The sequence below is a fragment of the Stenella coeruleoalba genome (assembly GCF_951394435.1).
Source record: "Stenella coeruleoalba genome assembly, chromosome: 6".
Classification (NCBI taxonomy): domain Eukaryota; kingdom Metazoa; phylum Chordata; class Mammalia; order Artiodactyla; family Delphinidae; genus Stenella; species Stenella coeruleoalba.
In genome coordinates, this window is record NC_137151.1 from 94,824,191 (window position 1) to 94,842,603 (window position 18,413).

At 40.1% G+C, this 18,413-nt stretch overlaps 1 protein-coding gene across 1 annotated transcript in view; it reads left to right on the forward strand.

Moving 5' to 3' along the window:
* Nucleotides 1-18,413, forward strand: part of KIAA2012 — a gene marked incomplete at its 3' end in the record, with an annotated part of 111,833 nt that overhangs the window by 83,644 nt on the left and 9,776 nt on the right. Inside the window, exons 16-17 of the mRNA XM_079924763.1 lie at nucleotides 11,994-12,084; nucleotides 14,875-15,040. Of these exons, the coding sequence (XP_079780889.1) occupies nucleotides 11,994-12,084; nucleotides 14,875-15,040 (257 nt within the window). The remainder of the gene's footprint in view (nucleotides 1-11,993; nucleotides 12,085-14,874; nucleotides 15,041-18,413) is intronic.

Genomic DNA, 18,413 nt, shown 5'->3' on the forward strand with positions numbered 1-18,413 from the left:
TTTAACCACTCGCTGCATGAATGGAAATTGCCTTCATTTACTTAGGGACCGTTTGCTGATCCCCTACTGAGTGCCAGGCCCTCTGTGGTTGGATGAGACACACTCCTTATGAAGCTCCCACTCTAATAGAGGAGCCAGACCTGGGCAGGCATGGTTAGAACCACCTCTGTGTTCAATGTGTTTAGTGTTCCCAGAGAACACAGGAAGGACAACTGATCCAGACCAGCATGGGAGAGACAGGGAAAAGTCAGGGAGGGCTCCCTGGAGGAGGTGATGCTGGACATGATGGAAGGAGTTTAGTGAACCCAGAGTGCATTTGCAGTAAAGCCATTAAGACAGGGGTAGCAGTTCACACTCACTGTGTGCCAGGCATCAGGCTAAGCATTTTCTGTAAACTGTTTCATTTAACTTTTATAACAATCCTGTAAAGAAGGAGCTCTTATTATCTCCATTTGCCAGATGAGAACACTGAGGCACAGTGAGGTTAAGGATCATGTCCTTGGTCACAGAGCTGGACAGAGGTGAGGCTCCAGACCTGACTGACCTCCCAGACTCCATCTGTAGAGATCAAGTCTAGTTGTTAACAGTTACCAAAAGGAGTGTTTGCGGATCCTGGAGTTCTGGTAGGTAAAGGGCAAGAAACCAAAAAGGTCAAGGGGAAATAGAGAAGAAATGCTTCACACACATATAAAGTGGAGAAATCGAAATGAAGAGAATCTTCAGGCAAGTTTTTCAAAAAGAAAAAAAAAAGTGTGGCAAATCGGGGGAGCGAGGAGAGGACGAAAGGTCCCAGCAGGCGGCGGCGGGGCGCGCCTTCCATCGTCTCCCGCCCCCCACCGGCGGCTCCAGGGGCCGGCGGCGCCCGCTCTCCCGCCGGTGCCCGCCCGGCGCCGCCGCTCCGCCAGCGCGAGGCCGTCTCCACCTGTCGCCTCTGACCTCCTTGCAAACGGAGCTCCTTGCAGCGAGCTCGGGACTCCAGGCTCGGCTTGCCCCAAAGGGTCGGCTCTCCGGGCCGCATCTGTTAGTCTTTTCTTCTCCTCTCTGCGGTAGCTTGTGATGTCGCTACCCGCTGGCACCTCCTGCGGATCCCAGGCCTGGGTGGAGACTCACAGAGCTAGACAGTCTCAAAATCTACCAAACAGACCGACTTAGACTCTAGGGAAGAGGTGGGAGGCAGGCAAACGGGAAACACCTTGAAGTGCCAGACAAACAATTTAAACTTTTAAATTTATAAAGCTTATCTTTTGGCTAGTTTTCCACACATGTCACTTGGGTGGAGAAAAGGGAAGGAATTTTTGGCACTTACTCTGCAGAAAGACACTTTGCTAGGTACTTTCTTTTTTGTACTTTTATCTTATTTAATCCTCACCACAACCTTATGAGATAAAGTACATTATCCATATTTCACGGATGAGGCAAATGAGGCTCAGAGAGGTTAGGTAAATAGCCCAAGGTCACACAGCCAGTAAGTGAAGGAGCTGAGATATGAACCCAGGTTTCTATGACTCCAAGCCCCTGGCTCTTTAAGAGAGCCATCCATGTGTTTCTGATTAGGAAATAGTTACAAGGTTGAAGAAATACCACAAAATAATGGCAGCATTTTTTGAAAGCCAGCATGAAACTTGGAGATTATTTAGAATCTCTAGAAGTTCTTTTATATTGTAGATAAAGGAAACTGAGGTCTAGAAGCCAGGAGAATTATGCAAAATCGTGGCTAATTATTAAAACCAAGGTAACCCAAGTCTCTCTCAACTCAGTGTCTGTAGGTGTTTAGTTTAGTTCAATTTAGTTTGGTTTTGAAAGCATTTCCTCAGGGGTAGTTCCTGACTCCAGGAATAAACAGCTCCAAACGGAGCAAGTGGGGACTTCCCTGGTGGTCCAGTGGTTAAGAATCCACCTTCCAGGGGACACGGGTTCTATCCCTGGTCGGGGAACTAAGATCCCACATGCTGATGAGCAACTAAGCTCACTCACCACAACTACTGAGCACACGAGCCACAACTAGAGAGCCCAAGTGCCGCAACTACTGAGCCTGCATGCCACAACTAGAGAGAAGCCTGCACACCACAATGAAGAGCCCGCAGGCCACAACGAAAGATCCCGCATGCCACAACAAAGATCCCACAGGCCGCAACAAAGACCCAACGCAGTCAAAAATAAAATAAATAAATATTAAAAAAAGAAAAAAAAAAAAAGGAGCAAGTATAATGACTGCCCAATCTGTGCCAAGAAGTGAAGCAGCCAGTGATGCAAAAATTTCTCTTAACGCTGGGGAGAAAATAGGGAGACAAGAAATATGTGCCCAGGAGTTGAGGCACTGCCATTACGTCAGAATCCACAGCCTGGAAGATGGCACTACTGCAAAGGGCCACCTCACAACATGGGTTGGGGCTCCTCACTTCCTCTCTGTGTGAGGCCTGCACAGTCACCCTACACTGCCAGGCTCTGCTATCTGGAGCCCTGGTACTGGCTTCAGCATAGTCTGCTAGTTCTTATCAGCCTACATCAGGGGTCCCCAACCCCTGGGCCACGGATCAGTAGCGATCCGTGGCCTGTTAGGAACTGAGCGACACAGCACGAGGTGAGCGGCAGGTGAGCGAGCGAAGCTTCATCTGTATTTACAGCCGCTCCCCATCGCTCGCATTACTGCCTGAGCTCCTCCTCCTGTCAGATCAGTGGCGGCATTAGATTCTCACAGGAGGGCAAACCCTACTGTGAACTGCGCATGTGAGGGATCTAGGTTGCGCGCTACTTATGAGAATCTAATGCCTGATGATCTGAGGCAGAGAGCTGAGGCGGTGATGCTAGCGCTGGGGAGCGGCTTCAAGTACAGATTATCATTAGCAGAGAGCTTTGACTGCACAGTGACCATAATAAATCAATTGCTTGCAGACTCATATCAAAACCCTATCAGTGAGTGGCAAGTGAAAACAAGCTCAGGGCTCCCACTGATTCTGCATTATGGTGAGTTGTATAATTATTTCATTATATATTACAGTGTAATAATAATAGAAATAAAGTGCACAATAAATGTAATGAGCTTGAATCATCCCGAAACCATCCCTGTCCCCCATCCGTGGAAAAATTGTCTTCCACGAAACCGATCCCTGGTGCCAAAAAGGTTTGGGACCGCTGGCTTAGATGACCTACATCCTCTAGTATTACTCCTTTATTTCTCCTTCTGGAAAGTATTTTCAAAGTTCTCCTCTATAGTGGGAAGTGACACATCCTTAGGACTGTTTCTGGCTCACTCCACTCAGCCCAGGATGGAAACCCCAGGGAAGACCCCAGAATCCCAGAATACAGCTGTTGCCCTTTGACCCTGAAAATTCTCTTCACCTTGCAGGAAGTAAAGCTCATTTCTAACTTGAGACCTAAATTCATCAAAACCAAAAAGCAGTTGAAACTAGAGACAAGAACAGCATAAGAAGAAAATTTATAGACCAATCTCACTTATGATCAAAGATGCAAAACTCCTAAATGAAATATTAGCCAATCAAATCATTATACACACACACACACATACATATCTATATACCATGACTGAATTCAGTTTACCGCAGAATTAAAAATGGTCTAACATTTGAAAATCTGTTTCTGTACTTAGGGTCATCTCAATACATGCAAAAAGAAAAATAAATTTATAAAATTCACCCATTCATGATTTAAAATTATCAAACAAGGAATAGAAGAGGACTTCCTGATTTTGATAAAGAGTACCTACCAAAAGACTTCCATCGTGGCGCAGTGGTTAAGAATCCGCCTGCCAATGCAGGGGACACAGGTTTGAGCCCTGGTCTGGGAAGATCCCACATGCCGTGGAGCAACGAAGCCCATGCACCACAACTACTGAGCCTGCGCTCTAGAGCCCGCGCCACAACTACTGAAGCCCCTGCGCCTAGAGCCTGTGCTGCACAACAAGAGAAGCCACCGCAATGAAAAGCCTGTGTACCGCAACAAAGAGTAGCCCCTGCTCGCCGCAACTAGGGAAAGCCCACGCACAAACACGAAGACCTAACGCAGCCAAAAATAAATAAATAAATAATTTTTTTAAAAAAAGAGTACCTACCAAAACCTGCAGTAAACATCACACTTTAATGGTAGAACTTCAGAAGCAGTCTCTTTAGAGGCAGGACTAGGATAAGGACGCCCTCTATCATTGCTTCTTATTCAACATTGTACCAGTACAGTAGGGAAGGCAAAATAAAGGAAAAGGAAGAGGATAGAAAGGAGGAAATGACACTGTCATTATTCTCAGACAATAGTATTACCTATGTGAAAAATCCGAGGGCCTCTATAGACAAGCTATTAAAAGACAAGCCATTAAAAGACAAACAAAAAAATTCAGCAAGATTACTAAATATACATCAATAACAAAAATCAATTGTGGAAAAAAATAGTATTTGCAAACATAAAGTACAATTTATAATGCAATTTTAAAATAATTCTTATTATGGAAAACCCCAAACATACACAAGGGTGGACAGAACAGCACCAATGAGTTTCACGTACCCATCTCCTGGCCAATATTGTTCACCAATATCCCCAATTCCTTCCTGCCTTCTATAGTATTTTGAAACAAATTCCAGGCTCATATCATTTTACCCATATACACTTGAGTATATATCTTTAAAAGACAAGGAAAGACTCTTTTGACATAACCGTAATACCACTATTGTACCTAAAAATTAGAACTATTCTTTAATATAATTGAATATCCAATCAGTGTTTTCAACATTCTAATTGTCTCAAAATTATTATAATTGTTTTAGAGTTTGTTTGCAATCGGTTGATACGGCTTTTTTTTTTTTTTTTTTTTTTTTTGGCTGCATTGGGTATTCGTTGCTCAGCCCGGGCTTCCTCTCGTTGCGGCGAGCAGGGGCTATTCTTCATTGCGATGTGTGGGCTTCTCATTGCAACGGGCTCTAAGAGCGCAGGCTCAGTAGTCGTGGTGCACAGGCTTAGTTGCTCCGCGGCATGTGGGATCTTCCCAGACCAGGGCTTGAACCGGTGTCCCGTGCGTTGGCAGGCGGATTCTTAACCACTGCGCCACCAGGGAAGTCCTGACACATGGCTTTTAAGGGTCCTTTAATTTATCGAGTCTTCTCATTTCTATTTTCTTTCCCCTCACTTAGTTTATTTTTAGGAAACTGGGTGACTTTTACTATAGAGTTTCCCACAATCTAGATTTCTCTGATTCAATCCTCAAGGTATAGTTTAACATGTTTCTCTGTCTTCTGTATTTTCTGTTAAGTTAGTACTTGGATCTAGAGACTTGATCAGATTCAGGATTGCCTTTCACAAGACCACTTCATAGAGGGCATTGTGTTCTTCCATCAGGAGATGTAACGTTTGCCGGTCTCTTCACGATGCCACCAGCTACAGATCCATTCATTCATTAAAGGTTATGAATTACTTGGGAAACTCCTACCAAAAAAAATTTTTTTTCTCTTCTACTATTTAGTTATCTAATGGTACATATTATATAGGAAGGCAGAATAAATGTAATTTTAAAATATATATATATATCAATAAATTTAAAAAGCAATAAATCAAAAAAAGATGTGTTAGACGTTCATGAAGAAATTATAAAATCTTATTAAATTAACTAAAAGTAGGCCTGAATAAATATAACATTCTATATAGTGCTATGTATAATGTTCAAAGATTTGAAGGTGACAGTTCTCCCTAAATTAATCTATAAATTCAATGCAACTCTATTTTTTAAAATCCCCAGTAGGGTCTTTGGTGGAACGTGATAAGTTGATCGCAAAATGCATAAAGAAGTGTCAAAAATAGCCAATACAATTTGTTTTTAAAGTGTGGGGTCCCCACCAATGAATGGGTCACCCTGGAGTAGTTTGTTAGTTAGTTGTTTATTTATTTATTTATTTTGGCTGTGCCGGGTCTTAGTTGCAGCATGTGGACTTCTCAGTTGTGGCATGCAAACTCCTAGTTTCAGCCTGCATGTAGGATCTAGTTCCCCGACCAGGGATAGAACCCAGGAGCCCTGCATTGGGGGGGACCACCCACTGGACCACCAGGGAAGTCCTGCCAATAAAATTTTGAAGAAAAACAAAGAGGAAGAGTTTACCCAGCCACATATCAAAAATTACTTTAAGGCTATGATATTGACTTAGGGACAGACAGAAGGGAGAATCCAGAAATAAATGCACCCATATACAGAAATGAAATGTGACAAAAGTGGTATTAGAAAACAGTGGGGGAGAGAATGAGCTATTATTCCCTATATAATTTTCAGATAACTGGTTATCCAATTTTTAAATCCTTACCTCACAAAATAACGGATGTATTCAGGATCTAAATGTGAAAAAGCAAAATTCTTAATCTTTTAGAAGAAAATATACAAGAATATCTTTATGAATTTGAGAAAGGGAAAATTTTCTTACCCATGATTCAAAACACAAACCATAAAGAAAATTATTGTCAAACCCAACTATATTAGAAGTAAAGTTTTTCATATGTTAAACAGAGTTAAAAGACAAATACAGATTAGAACACAATATCTGTAGTGCATATACCCAACAAAGAATTAGTACCCCAAATGCACCAAAAAGTGCTACAAATAGAGAAGGCAAAAGACAATCAACCCCGGGCTTCCCTGGTGGCACAGTGGTTGGGAGTCTGCCTGCCCATGCAGGGGACACGGGTTCGAGCCCCAGTCGGGGAAGATTTCACATGACACGAAGCAACTAAACCCATGTGCCACAACTACTGAGCCTGTGCTCAGGAGCCCACGAGACACAACTACTGAGCCTGCGTGCCACAACTACTGAAGCCCACACACCTAGAGCCTGTGCTCCACAACAAGAGAAGCCACTGCAATGAGAAGCTCGTGCACCGCAACGAGGAGTAGCCCCCGCTTGACACAACTAGAGAAAGACCGCGTGCAGCAATGAAGACCCAACACAGCCAAAAATAAATAAATAAATATTTTTAAAAAAGACAATCAACCCAAATGAAATATGGGTGAAAGATGTTAATAGGTAATTAACAGAAGAGGAAACCTAAATAAATGACCATTTATCTTAGTCAAACTTGCTAATCAGGAAAATTCAAATTAAAAGAAAAAGAGATATTTCATATATATCAGATTAGCAAAAAATTTTGTCTGTGAATATTCATTATTAATGAGGATATGGAGTTTTAGAAACTCAGAGCAATTTGGAAATACCCAATAACTTGAAGATGCATATACCCTGCAACCCAACAAGTCCATTCCCAGGTATACGTTAGAGAAACTCTTTCATGTATGAACAGTGACTCACTCAAGAAGGTTCATTGCAGCATTGTTTGTAATCACAAAAAACTGGAAATAAAAAAGCCATCAATAGCAAAATGGATAAATAAATTGTGGTAAGTTTATACAACGGTATAATAAGGTACAAGAGCTTAAAATAAGTGAATGGAAACTGTATGTATTAACAGGGGTTACCCTCAAAAACAAGATTTTAAGCAAAATAAAGCAAGTTGCAAAAGTGACATAAATGATATTACTGGTACGAAGTTTTAATATGTAAAATCATATTATATGTTGTTTAGAAGTGCTTTATATGTGGTAAAGATATAAAAATATACATGAGGACAGTGTAGGAGAGAAAAAACTTTTATCTACTCTCTTAGAGGCCCTGCCTGGGCTGGAAAATTAAACTGACAAAGACAAACTAACAGGTGAAAAGCACACAAATGTATTTAATGTAAGCTTTATGTGATGCAGGAGGATTCATAAGGAAGTAGTTAAGCCTGAGCATCTTTATACTTGGTTTGATGAACAGTGGACAATGTGACAGTACAAAAGGTAAGTGCAAAGGGTAATTAACTGGGGGAAACAGAGCAAGGCCTGTTTGTTTGGGTTCCTCTCAGAGTCGCTCTGTCTTCAGGGATAAGGGCGCCCCTTTCCTCCAAGTAGAACCTACCTCTCACATGAGTAGCCGTCTCATAACCTACACTGCCCTTTCTCAAATTCCTTCAGCTTAAAATACTCAGTATGCCAAGGTGCCATGTTTGGGGGTAGCATATTCTGAACCCAGTCAACTGATAAATACCAAATTTAAGAGAATGGTTACCTCTAGGGAGAGAGTGAGGGAAATAGGATTATATGTGATACAATAAAGTCTTAGACTATATCTTAAATGTTTTCTTTAGTAAAAAATTGTGAATCAAATATGGCAAAATGTTAAGATTTCACAAAGGTAGGTGGTAAGTTCATGGGTAATCATTATATGGTCGTTTTTCTATACTCTGCCTTCCTAAAATATTTTACAGATTTTTTTAAGGCAGTTAAAAGTTGTAGGTTATTATTCAAAGTACTGACTTAGTTTATTCCAATACTTCCTAAATATAAGGTTATTTTACTAGAGAAACAAAACAAAACACCCTGCTATGATCCACGTCCCAGCGACAGGATTTCAATTCTAATCAAAGTGGTGAAATCACACCAATTGTAGAACCCCATCTTTTGGTCAATACAAACGCGCCCTCTGCTGGTCATATGGTGCCCTGTCCCAAAGTTCAAAATAGTGGGGAAGAGCAGGGAAACTTGTTCAATGAAACAGCTTTTACCAAGCCAGCCAAGTTAGGGAAAGAAACTCTCACAGAATTCCTCTCAATCACAAAAATACTTAAATCAGCTCCCACTCTCTATTACTATTACATATGATCCAAGACAAAATAAATTCCAGGGTACCACCACAATCAACCTTTCCAGTTCCCTCAACCACCGTGTACATTAACAATTCTGTCCCTACTCCAAAGTCTGGAGGTTGATGTATGAGATAGTAGATGCCACCCTTAACATTTGGGAATGGCAGAAGAGAACCCAAGTTCCTCTGGGTGGTGGTGCGGACACCACTGAACACTGAAAAATGGATAAACTAGTATTAAGGGAATAATGCTGGTGGGATGACAGGTAAATTTTTTCTTTTCAAATCTTTCTTTAAAGTTATAATACCTTTAAACAAAATTGAGGAAAAATCAATTAATTCATGCAAGAATCTACTGCTCAAAGAGAGAGGGAAGTGAGGATTGAATATTAAGAGTCTTCCTTTCAAAAAACATTTTTTAAAATTATTTCGTTTTGCTTTGTTTTGCTTTGTGCTAATATCCATCTTCCCCACTAAAATTTAAGCTTCCTGAGACCAATGTGTGAATCCGTCCTACTCACCACTATATTCCCAGCACCTAACACAACGACCATCAGGTAGTAGGTATCTAATAAACATGTGATAAATAAAGGAATGAATGACCATTTCCTTGGAGTGTAAATTGGTACAAATTTTCTGGGGAGCAATTCAGCAGCAGACATTGTGCCTTTAAGACTGTACATTCTTCAGTAATCATAGATGTGGACAACGAGTAAGTCCTTTAATAATCAGAAACATTCCTTTCAGGGATATGCTATGCAAAGTTCATTTTAGTTATAAAAAAAATTCAAAACAACCTGAATTTTAAAAGTTACATGTTTGGTTAAGTCTATTATGGTATATCCATATGATGAAATGCTATGCTGTTATTAAAATCATTTTTAAGAATATTTAATGATATGGGAAATTCTAATAACGTAAAAATAGATTAAAATTATATATACATTATTTTATCAACTCTATTAAAATATGAGTATATATTTATTATATATGCATGAAAGTATACACACCAAAGTATTTTACTGTAGTTGTATGTGAGTAGAGGGATCATGAGTCAGGGGTTTTTTGTTTGTTTGGTTGGTTTTGGTTCTTGTTTTTAACAGGTGCCAGCACTGTTTTAGACACTTTATTTGTATTAATATATCTTTAAGTTTTTAAGCAGCTTTATCAAGAGATAATTGCCTTATAATAAATTACACCTATTTAAATTGTACAATTAGATGTTTTCTTTAAGTGTTAAATATTACTTTTTCTATAAAGATTTTAATGCAATCAACTTCACTTTTCCTTAGATTTTAATTATGTATAATTATTTGGTAGAATATAAAATTATTCAACCAACAATTTTCTTCTACTGAGACATTAAATATTGTTATGATTTGTAGGGGGAGGTTCTAGTTTTCTTGAGATTAATTGATATATAACGTTGTATTAGTTTAAGGTGTACAACATAATGACTTTATATTGCAAAATGGTTACCACAATAAGCTTAGTTAATGTCAATCAGCAATAGTTACAATTTTTTTTCTTGGGATGAGAACTTTTAAAATCTACTAGGTAAGTTCTGATACTGTATATGTCGACACCCATGAAACTATCACCACAATCAAGATAAAACATTTCAGGGGACTTTCCTATTGGTCCAGTGTCTAAGAAACAGCACTCCCAATGCAGGGGGCCCGGGTTCGATCCCTGGTCAGGCAACTAGATCCCACATGCCACAGCTAAGACTTCCATGCCGCAGCTAAGAGTTTACATGCTGCAACTAAAGATCCTGCATACCATAACTAAAAGGTCCCACATGCCGCAACAAAGATTGAAGATCCCTCGTGCTGCAACTAAGACCTGGTGCAGCCAAATAAATAATTTTTTTTTTTAATTTCATCTTTCCCAAACGTTTCCTCATGCATCCCCCAACTCCAGTCTCTATCATTTCCAGACAAACACCGATCTGCTTTCTGTCACTATAGACTGGTTTGCAGTTTCTAGAATTTTATATAAATGGAAGCATACCATGTATACCGTTTCTTTGTCTAGTTGCTTTTACTCCCCATAATTCTTTTGAGATTCATCCATGTTGTTGAGTGTATCAACACTTCATTTCTACTTACTACTGAATAGTATTGCATTGTATGTATATACTAGCCTGTTTATCCATTCACCTGTGGATGGGCATTTCGGCTGTTTCAAGTTTTTGACTATTGCAAATAAAGCTGCTATGACCATTTGCATATAAGTCCTTTTATGGACATATGCTTTCATTCCTTTTGTGTAAAACACCTAGAATAATGGTTGGATGCTATGGTACATCCAATATTTAATTTTTTAAGAAATTGTCAAGCTATTTTCCTAAGTGGTTGTACCATTTTACATTCTAACCAGCAGTGATTGAGAGTCCCAGTTCCCCTGCATTTGTGTTAACTCTTGATATACTCAGTCTTTTTAGTCATTCTAATAATTATATGTTGATTGGCAGGGAGGGTTCTTCTTTATGCTTGTGTTTTCCAAATTTTCTGCAATGAAATATATGTTTCATAATTAAAAATTGCTTACAGTATCTACAATAAAAAGTAGCCTAGTCTAATATGAAGTCAGTCTGGAGACTTCTCATTCTGAAAACTACCCAATACGGTCTTCAGAGCACCCAGCAATAGCTGTGTAGCCTGCATAAGCCTTCCTCAGAATATAACTTTTTTTTTTAAATCAGTTTTCTTTTCAATGATATAATCACACTGGGGTTTTAAGAAAAAATTTAAACACATACACCTCTTTATCTAGCATGTTATTTCCTTTTTCTGTTTTCTCTTCCAGCTTTTACAGTTTTAATACACAATTCTATAGTTTTCTATTTTTACTTGTCATTATATCATATTTTCCATATCATATTTTCCATGCTGATTTATCTTTTCAACCATAATTCTAAATGTCAAATTAATGCATCATAAATTTCCCATTGTTTGGCTGTTTCTAATTTTTTATTATTAATGATAATGTTGTAATAAATAACTTTGTACAAAAAGCTTGTTTCTTCTTTTAAATTATTTCCTTATGAAAATATACACAGGAGTGAGATTCCTGATCAAAGACAAGAACGTTTTTCTAGGTCTTGATATGTACTGTCACATCGCTTTCCCAAAGGGGCTTACTGATTTTAATGTCACTTGCCACGTGTCAGCACTAGTTTCTGCAGCATTTGCCAGTTTCCTAGGTATAACATACCTTGTTGTGCTAATTTGCACGCCGTTGACTGCTCACCAGAGTAGACGTTTTCTCATGTGTGGGATCACTGTCTGCTGTCCTTTGCTAATTAAGGATGCTTTGTCTTCACAGACCCAGAGCAGAGGAGTATGACCCTTGACCCTCTTAGTGCTTCCCTGGCTGAGCACACGCAGACCCCTGAGGCAGATACTGTCCAAAAGGCGTAAGTATTCAAAGTCATAATGACATGGACTTCTCTACTTTTGTTTTTCTTTCTTTTTAATTAACTTCATTTCCGTTTTTTCCTAAGAGGCATGAAGATTCTCAGCTAACCAGCCCCATGCTCTACCAGCCAGAATTAAATTATTGTCTAAGAAACAAAGATTCTTGGGGAGGATTATACTGTGATGTGTTTCCTACTTAAACATATTCTTTGGCTGGGTGGGTGAAGAGTGAAATGGAACGCTAACTACGTGGAAGCAGCTTTCTCCATTTTTCCACATATCTGAGCTCTGCAGACATACCTCGAAAGCAGAGGTCTCTCAGCTCAACCTTGGTTTCTCTTCTCAGCATTCACTCAGCTCTGGGTAAAATCAATAATACCAATAATACTAATACAAATTGCTAACGTGTATTAAGTGATTCCTGTGTGCTCACCATGTGCTTACTATGAGCTCATCAGCCAGCAGCTCGGCCGGTCAGGCCCAGTCACTTCACCCAAGCCCCGGTTGGCAGTGGCAAGCTGGACCAATAGCCTCTGTGACCTCCCATGAGCCTTGGTGACTTTAGAACCTGCTCTCACCTGCCTCATGGTATAAGGATTCCCTCCTGGGTCAGGAAGGCTGGGTGCTCTCTAGGAACAAAAAAGGGAACGGGGCACTTGGGTATTGAGGCAGCTAGCTATCTGAAGAACTCCACGTTTTAACTTTTGTATCTCATCTTCTCCAAAATGGATTTAAACTGCCTACAATAACAACCCCCTATCCACCAAAAAAGAAAGATGAGATAATCAAAAAAAATTTATTTTTAATCTGGAGGAAAAGAAAAAAGAACACCAACACTCCCCAAAAGTCATTATAGTCATTGTGACTAAAGTTCAGACTTTCAGACTGAATGTGAAAGCAAAAAAAAAAAAAAAGAAAAAGGGCTTCCCTGGTGGCGCAGTGGTTGAGAGTGAGCCATGGCCGCTGAGCCTGCGCGTCCAGAGCCTGTGCTCAGCGACGGGAGAGGCCACAACAGTGAGAGGCCCGCGTAACGCAAAAAAAAAAAGGAGAGGAGCAACATGATCAGGTTTTGTGGTTATCATTTGCAGCATGCCGGTTCCTCAGGGGAAATAAAGGTGGTTTTCCTAGCACTAAATTCTAAAGTATTCTTCTATAGGTTTTATAGAGTGACATTAAATGATTTAAAGACTCATATATTTACAGGAAATTCCATTTACCTCATTTGATAAATATTTCTCAAGTTTCTATAGTAAGGCCCTGTGCTAGCCCAACTCAGTAAATATAATACTGATTTAGCTAAAAAATAAAATATCCAAGACCAGGCCTGGCACACGGTAGCTGCTGCTTCAGCTGTTACTCAATCCATATGGCTCTTTCTTAGTGACCTTTTTACCCAGAGAACATAAGTCAATTATCCTCCAGACACATGGTCAGTGACAGCAGTTCTACAAGGGATCACACTAACACAGTACATGACATTTTGGTATCTGAATTTGATCAAGAATAGAATTCAGAGGGCATAAAGAAATGGATATATAGGCGCATGTTTCTGTGACAACCTTTCTTAAAGGTCACTTTTTTTTCAGCTAAGCCTTCGATAGAAGAAATTTCAGTTAGGTAATCCTATTTCATTTTGTTAAAGTCATAAACATGCAACCCCAGAGAGGCAAACTATTCCTTCCTTGGGGGTGTGGAGAAAAGGGAACCCTCTTGCACTGTTGGTAGGAATGTAAACTGATACAGCCACTATGGAGAACAGTATGGAGGTTCCTTAAAAAACTAAAAATAGAATTACTATACGACCCAGCAATCCCACTATTGGGCATATACCCAGAGAAAACCATAATTCAAAAATACACATGTACCCCAGTGTTCATTGCAGCACTATTTACAATAGCTAGGTCATGGAAGCAACCTAAATGCCCATCAACAGACAAATGGATAAAGAAGAAGTGGTACATATTTACAATGGAAAATTACTCAGCCATAAAAAGGAACGAAATTGGGTCATTTGTAGAGACGGGGATGGACCTAGAGACTGTCATACAGAGTGAAGTAAGTCAGAAAGAGAAAAACAAATATTGTATATTAACGTATATATGTGGAATCTAGAAAAATGGTACAGATGAACCAGTTTGCAAGGCAGAAGTAGAGACACAGATGTAGGGAACAAACGTATGGACACCAAGGGGGGAAAGTGGGGGGTGGTGGTGATGGGATGAACTGGGAGATTGGTATTGACATGTATACACTAATATGTATAAAATAGATAACTAATAAGAACCTGCTGTATAAAAAATTAATTTAATTTAATTAAAAAAAAAGAACAACTATTTCTCCTTCTCCCTAAGGTTTAGAACTTAGCCTGAGAGAACCCCAAAAGTGAAGACTAACTTTCTAATTTCCTTTATTCAGGGATGTGTTAAGAAAAAGAGGGCTGACCAAGTGTGTAAAATGCCCACCACAGTGAAGTTCCTGGCAGAAAACAGATGCTCAATTAATGTTTGTTCATTTTCCCTCTTCTGTGTCCATGAGTTTTTCTTTTTTCTTTTTCTGTGAAGTATAGTTGATTTACAATATTGTGTTTCAGGTGTACTGCCACGTGATTCAGTTATACAATACGTATCTTTTTTTTTTCCAGTTCTTTTCCATTATAGGCTATTACAAGATATTGAATATAGTTCCCTGTGCTATACAGCAAATCCTTCTTGTTTATCTGTTTTACATATAGTGGTGTATACATCAGAGTTCTTCTTTAGCTTGGTCCTGTTGTTTTGCTTTTTTCAAAGTGGCAGAGATTATAATGTGCACCATCAACACAGAGGACTCCCAGGACATGGGCCTGACTCCCCAGAGGGGCTGGATCCTATAGATACATCTCTTCTTCCAAGAGGAAAAGAAGGGAAGACTGAACCAAGACTGTTCAACCAGCAGACACCAACCAACATCAGTCATGTGAGTGTAAACACTTAGGTAGGAGCTTTGTCCAGAACCCTACCTGGAAGGTGCTCCCATCAGGGCTGCCATGTACAGTTGTATAGATTGCTTACTATACAAGGGCACCTGCAAAGGGAAAAAGTGGGAGCTGAAATCCACTCTGTGGTCCACTCACCATGCCCTGCACCCCAGTATTGGGTTGCATTCTTCTGAAGGATGGGGTACCCATTTCTAATTTCTACTAAGGTACTAAAAGGAAACTCAGTTTTCCTATACTCACATCACTTCTGACACCACATGTGTGAAGGATTTTCCCACATCAACCAATTCTCCAGCTCTCTAGACGCCAACCGGGTGTCCTACAATTCAACTCTGACACCAGCTACCCAGAGTCAGCACAGACCCCACAGGTTAAGGGCTCAGTCCCACATGCCTGCTCCACTTAAGACACCAATCACAAGTCCCAGGTTGTCACCTGTACTTCTGACCAACAATCTATAGAATAAGGGGTTCCTAAAACCCATCCTCATGTTCAATAATTTGCTAGAACAGCTCACAAAACTCAGGAAACATTCATTTACTAGTTTAGATTTATTACGAAGGATATTTTAAAGGATACATATGAACACCCAGATGAAGAGATACACAGGGCAAGGCCCAGAAGGGTTCCAAGCACAGGAGTTCCTGTCCCCATGGAGCTGGGGGTGTGCCACCCTCCTACTACATAGATGTGTTCACCAACCCTGAAGCAATCTGAACTCCTTGGTTAGGGCTTTTATGGAGGCTTCATTACATAAGCATGGTGGATTAAATCACTGGCAAATGGTGATTAATGCAACTTCCAGCCCTTCTCCCCTCCTCTGAGGTGGCGGGAAGGGCAGGGGGCTGAAAGGTCCAACCTTCTAATCCTGTGGTTGGTTCCCCCTCCTTAGGGGCTTTCCAAAATAACTCCATTAACGTAAGCTCAGGTGTGGTTGAAAGGGGCTTGTTAATGAATAACAAAAGACACTCCTTTCCTGTTTATGCTCCAGAAATGAGAGGCATACCTCTCATTTTATTATGTTTCACTTTATTGCACTTCACAGATAAATGTGTTTTTACAGATTGAAGGTCTGTGGCAGCCTGCTTCAAGCAAGTCTATCAGCACCACTTTTCCAACAGCATTGGCTCACTTTGTGCCTCTGTGTCACATTTGGGTAATTCTCACAACATTTCAAGTTTTTCCATTATTATTATATTTGTTATGGTGATCTGTGATCAGTGATCTTTGATGTTACCATTTTAATTGTTTTGGAGCACCATGAGCCATGCCCATATGAGATGGTGAACCTAATCAATAAATACATGTTCTGACTGCTCCACGGATCAGCCATTCCCTCTCTTCCTTTCCTCAAGCCTCCCTATTCCCTGAGACACAACAATACTGAAATCAGGCCAGTTAGTAATCCTACAATGGCCTCGAAGTGTTCAAGTAAAAGGAAATGTTTCACGTCTCCCACTTTAAATCAGAAACTAGAAATGATTAAGCTTAGTGAGGAAGGCATGTGGAAAGCTGAGAGAGACCGAAAAGCTACGCCTTTTGCACCAAACCGTTAGCCAGGTTGTGAATGCAAAGGAAAGGTTTTTGAAGGAAGTTAAAACTGCTACTCCAGCGAACACATGAATGGTAAGAAAACAAAACAGCCTTATTGCTGATACGGAGAAAGTTGGAGTAGTCTTGATGGAAGATCAAACCAGCCACAACATTCCCTTAAGCCAAAACCTAATCCAGAGCAAGGTCCTAACTCTCTTCAATTCTATGAAGGCTGAGAGAGGTGAGGAAGCTGCAGAAGACTTTGAAGCGAGCAAAGGTTAGTTCTTGAGGTTTAAGGCATGAAGCCGTCTCCATAACAAAAGTGCAAGGTGAAGCAGCAGGTGCTGAGGCAGAAGCCTGCAGCAAGTTATCCAGGAGATCTAGCTACGATAATTAACCAAGGTGGCCACACTAAACCACAGATTTTCAATGTAGATGAAACAGCCTTATGCTGAAAGAAGATGCCATCTAGGACTTTCAGAGCTAGAGAGAAGTCGGTGCCTGGCTTCAAAGCTTCAAAGGACAGGCTGAATGTTAGGGGCTAATGCAGCTGGTGACTTGAAGTTGAGGTCAATGCTCATTTACCATTCCAAAAATCCTAGGGCCCTTAAGAATGATGCTAAATCTATTCTGCCTGTGCTCTGTATATGGAACAACAAAGCCTGGATGACAGCATATCTGTTAGCAACACGGTTTACTGAGTATTTTAAGCCCACTGTTGAGATCTACTGCTCAGAAAAGAAGATTCCTTTCAAAATATTACCGCTCATTGACAATGCACCTGGTCACCCAAGAGCGCTGATGGAGATGTACAAAATTAATGTTGTTTTCATGTCTGCTAACACAACATTCTGCAGCCCACATGTCAAGGAGTCATTTCAACTTTCAAGTGTTATTTTTTTGAGAAATACATCTCATAAGACTCTAGCTGCCATACCTAGTGATTCCTCTGATGGATCTGGGCAAAATCAAGAACCATCTGGAAAGGATTCACCATTCTAGATGCCATTAAGAACATTTGTGAGGAATTCTCTGATGGTCCAGTGGTTAGGACTCAGCGCTTTCACTGCTGTAGTCCGGGTTCAATCCCCGGTTGGGGAACTAAGATCCTGCAAGCTGCAAGGCACAGCCAAAAAACAAAGGAACATTTGTGAGTCATGGAAAGAAGTCAAAACATCAATATTAACAGGAGCTTGGAAGAAGCTGATTGCAACCCTCATAGGTGACTTTAAGGGGTTCAAGACTTCAGTGGAGGAAGTAACTGCAGATGTGGTCAAAATAGCAAGAGAACTAGAAGAGCAAAAAAACTGGTTTCTTGAGTTGAAATCTACTCCTGGTGAAGATGCTGTGAAGATTGTTGAAATGACAAAGGATTTAGAATATTACATAAACTTAGTTGATAAAGCAGCAGCAGGGTTTGAGAGGATTGACTCCAATTTTGAAAGTTCTACTGTGGGTAAAATGCTACCAAACAGCATTGCATGCTACAGAGAAATCGTTCACGAAAGGAAATGTCAATCAATGCGGCAAACATCATTGTTGTCTTATTTTAAGAAATTTCTACAGCCACTGCAACCTTCAGCAACCAACATCGTGATCAGTCAGCGGCCATCAAGACAAGACCCTCCACCGTGAAAAGATTATGACCCATTGAAGGCTCAGATGATTTTTTTAACAGTAAAGTATTTTTTAATTCAGGTATGTACATTGTTTTTTTAGACGTAACACTATTGCACACTTAATAGACTACATAAGTAAACAAAACTTTCATAGGCCCTGGGAAACAAAAATATTCATGTGACTTGCTATATTCCAGTA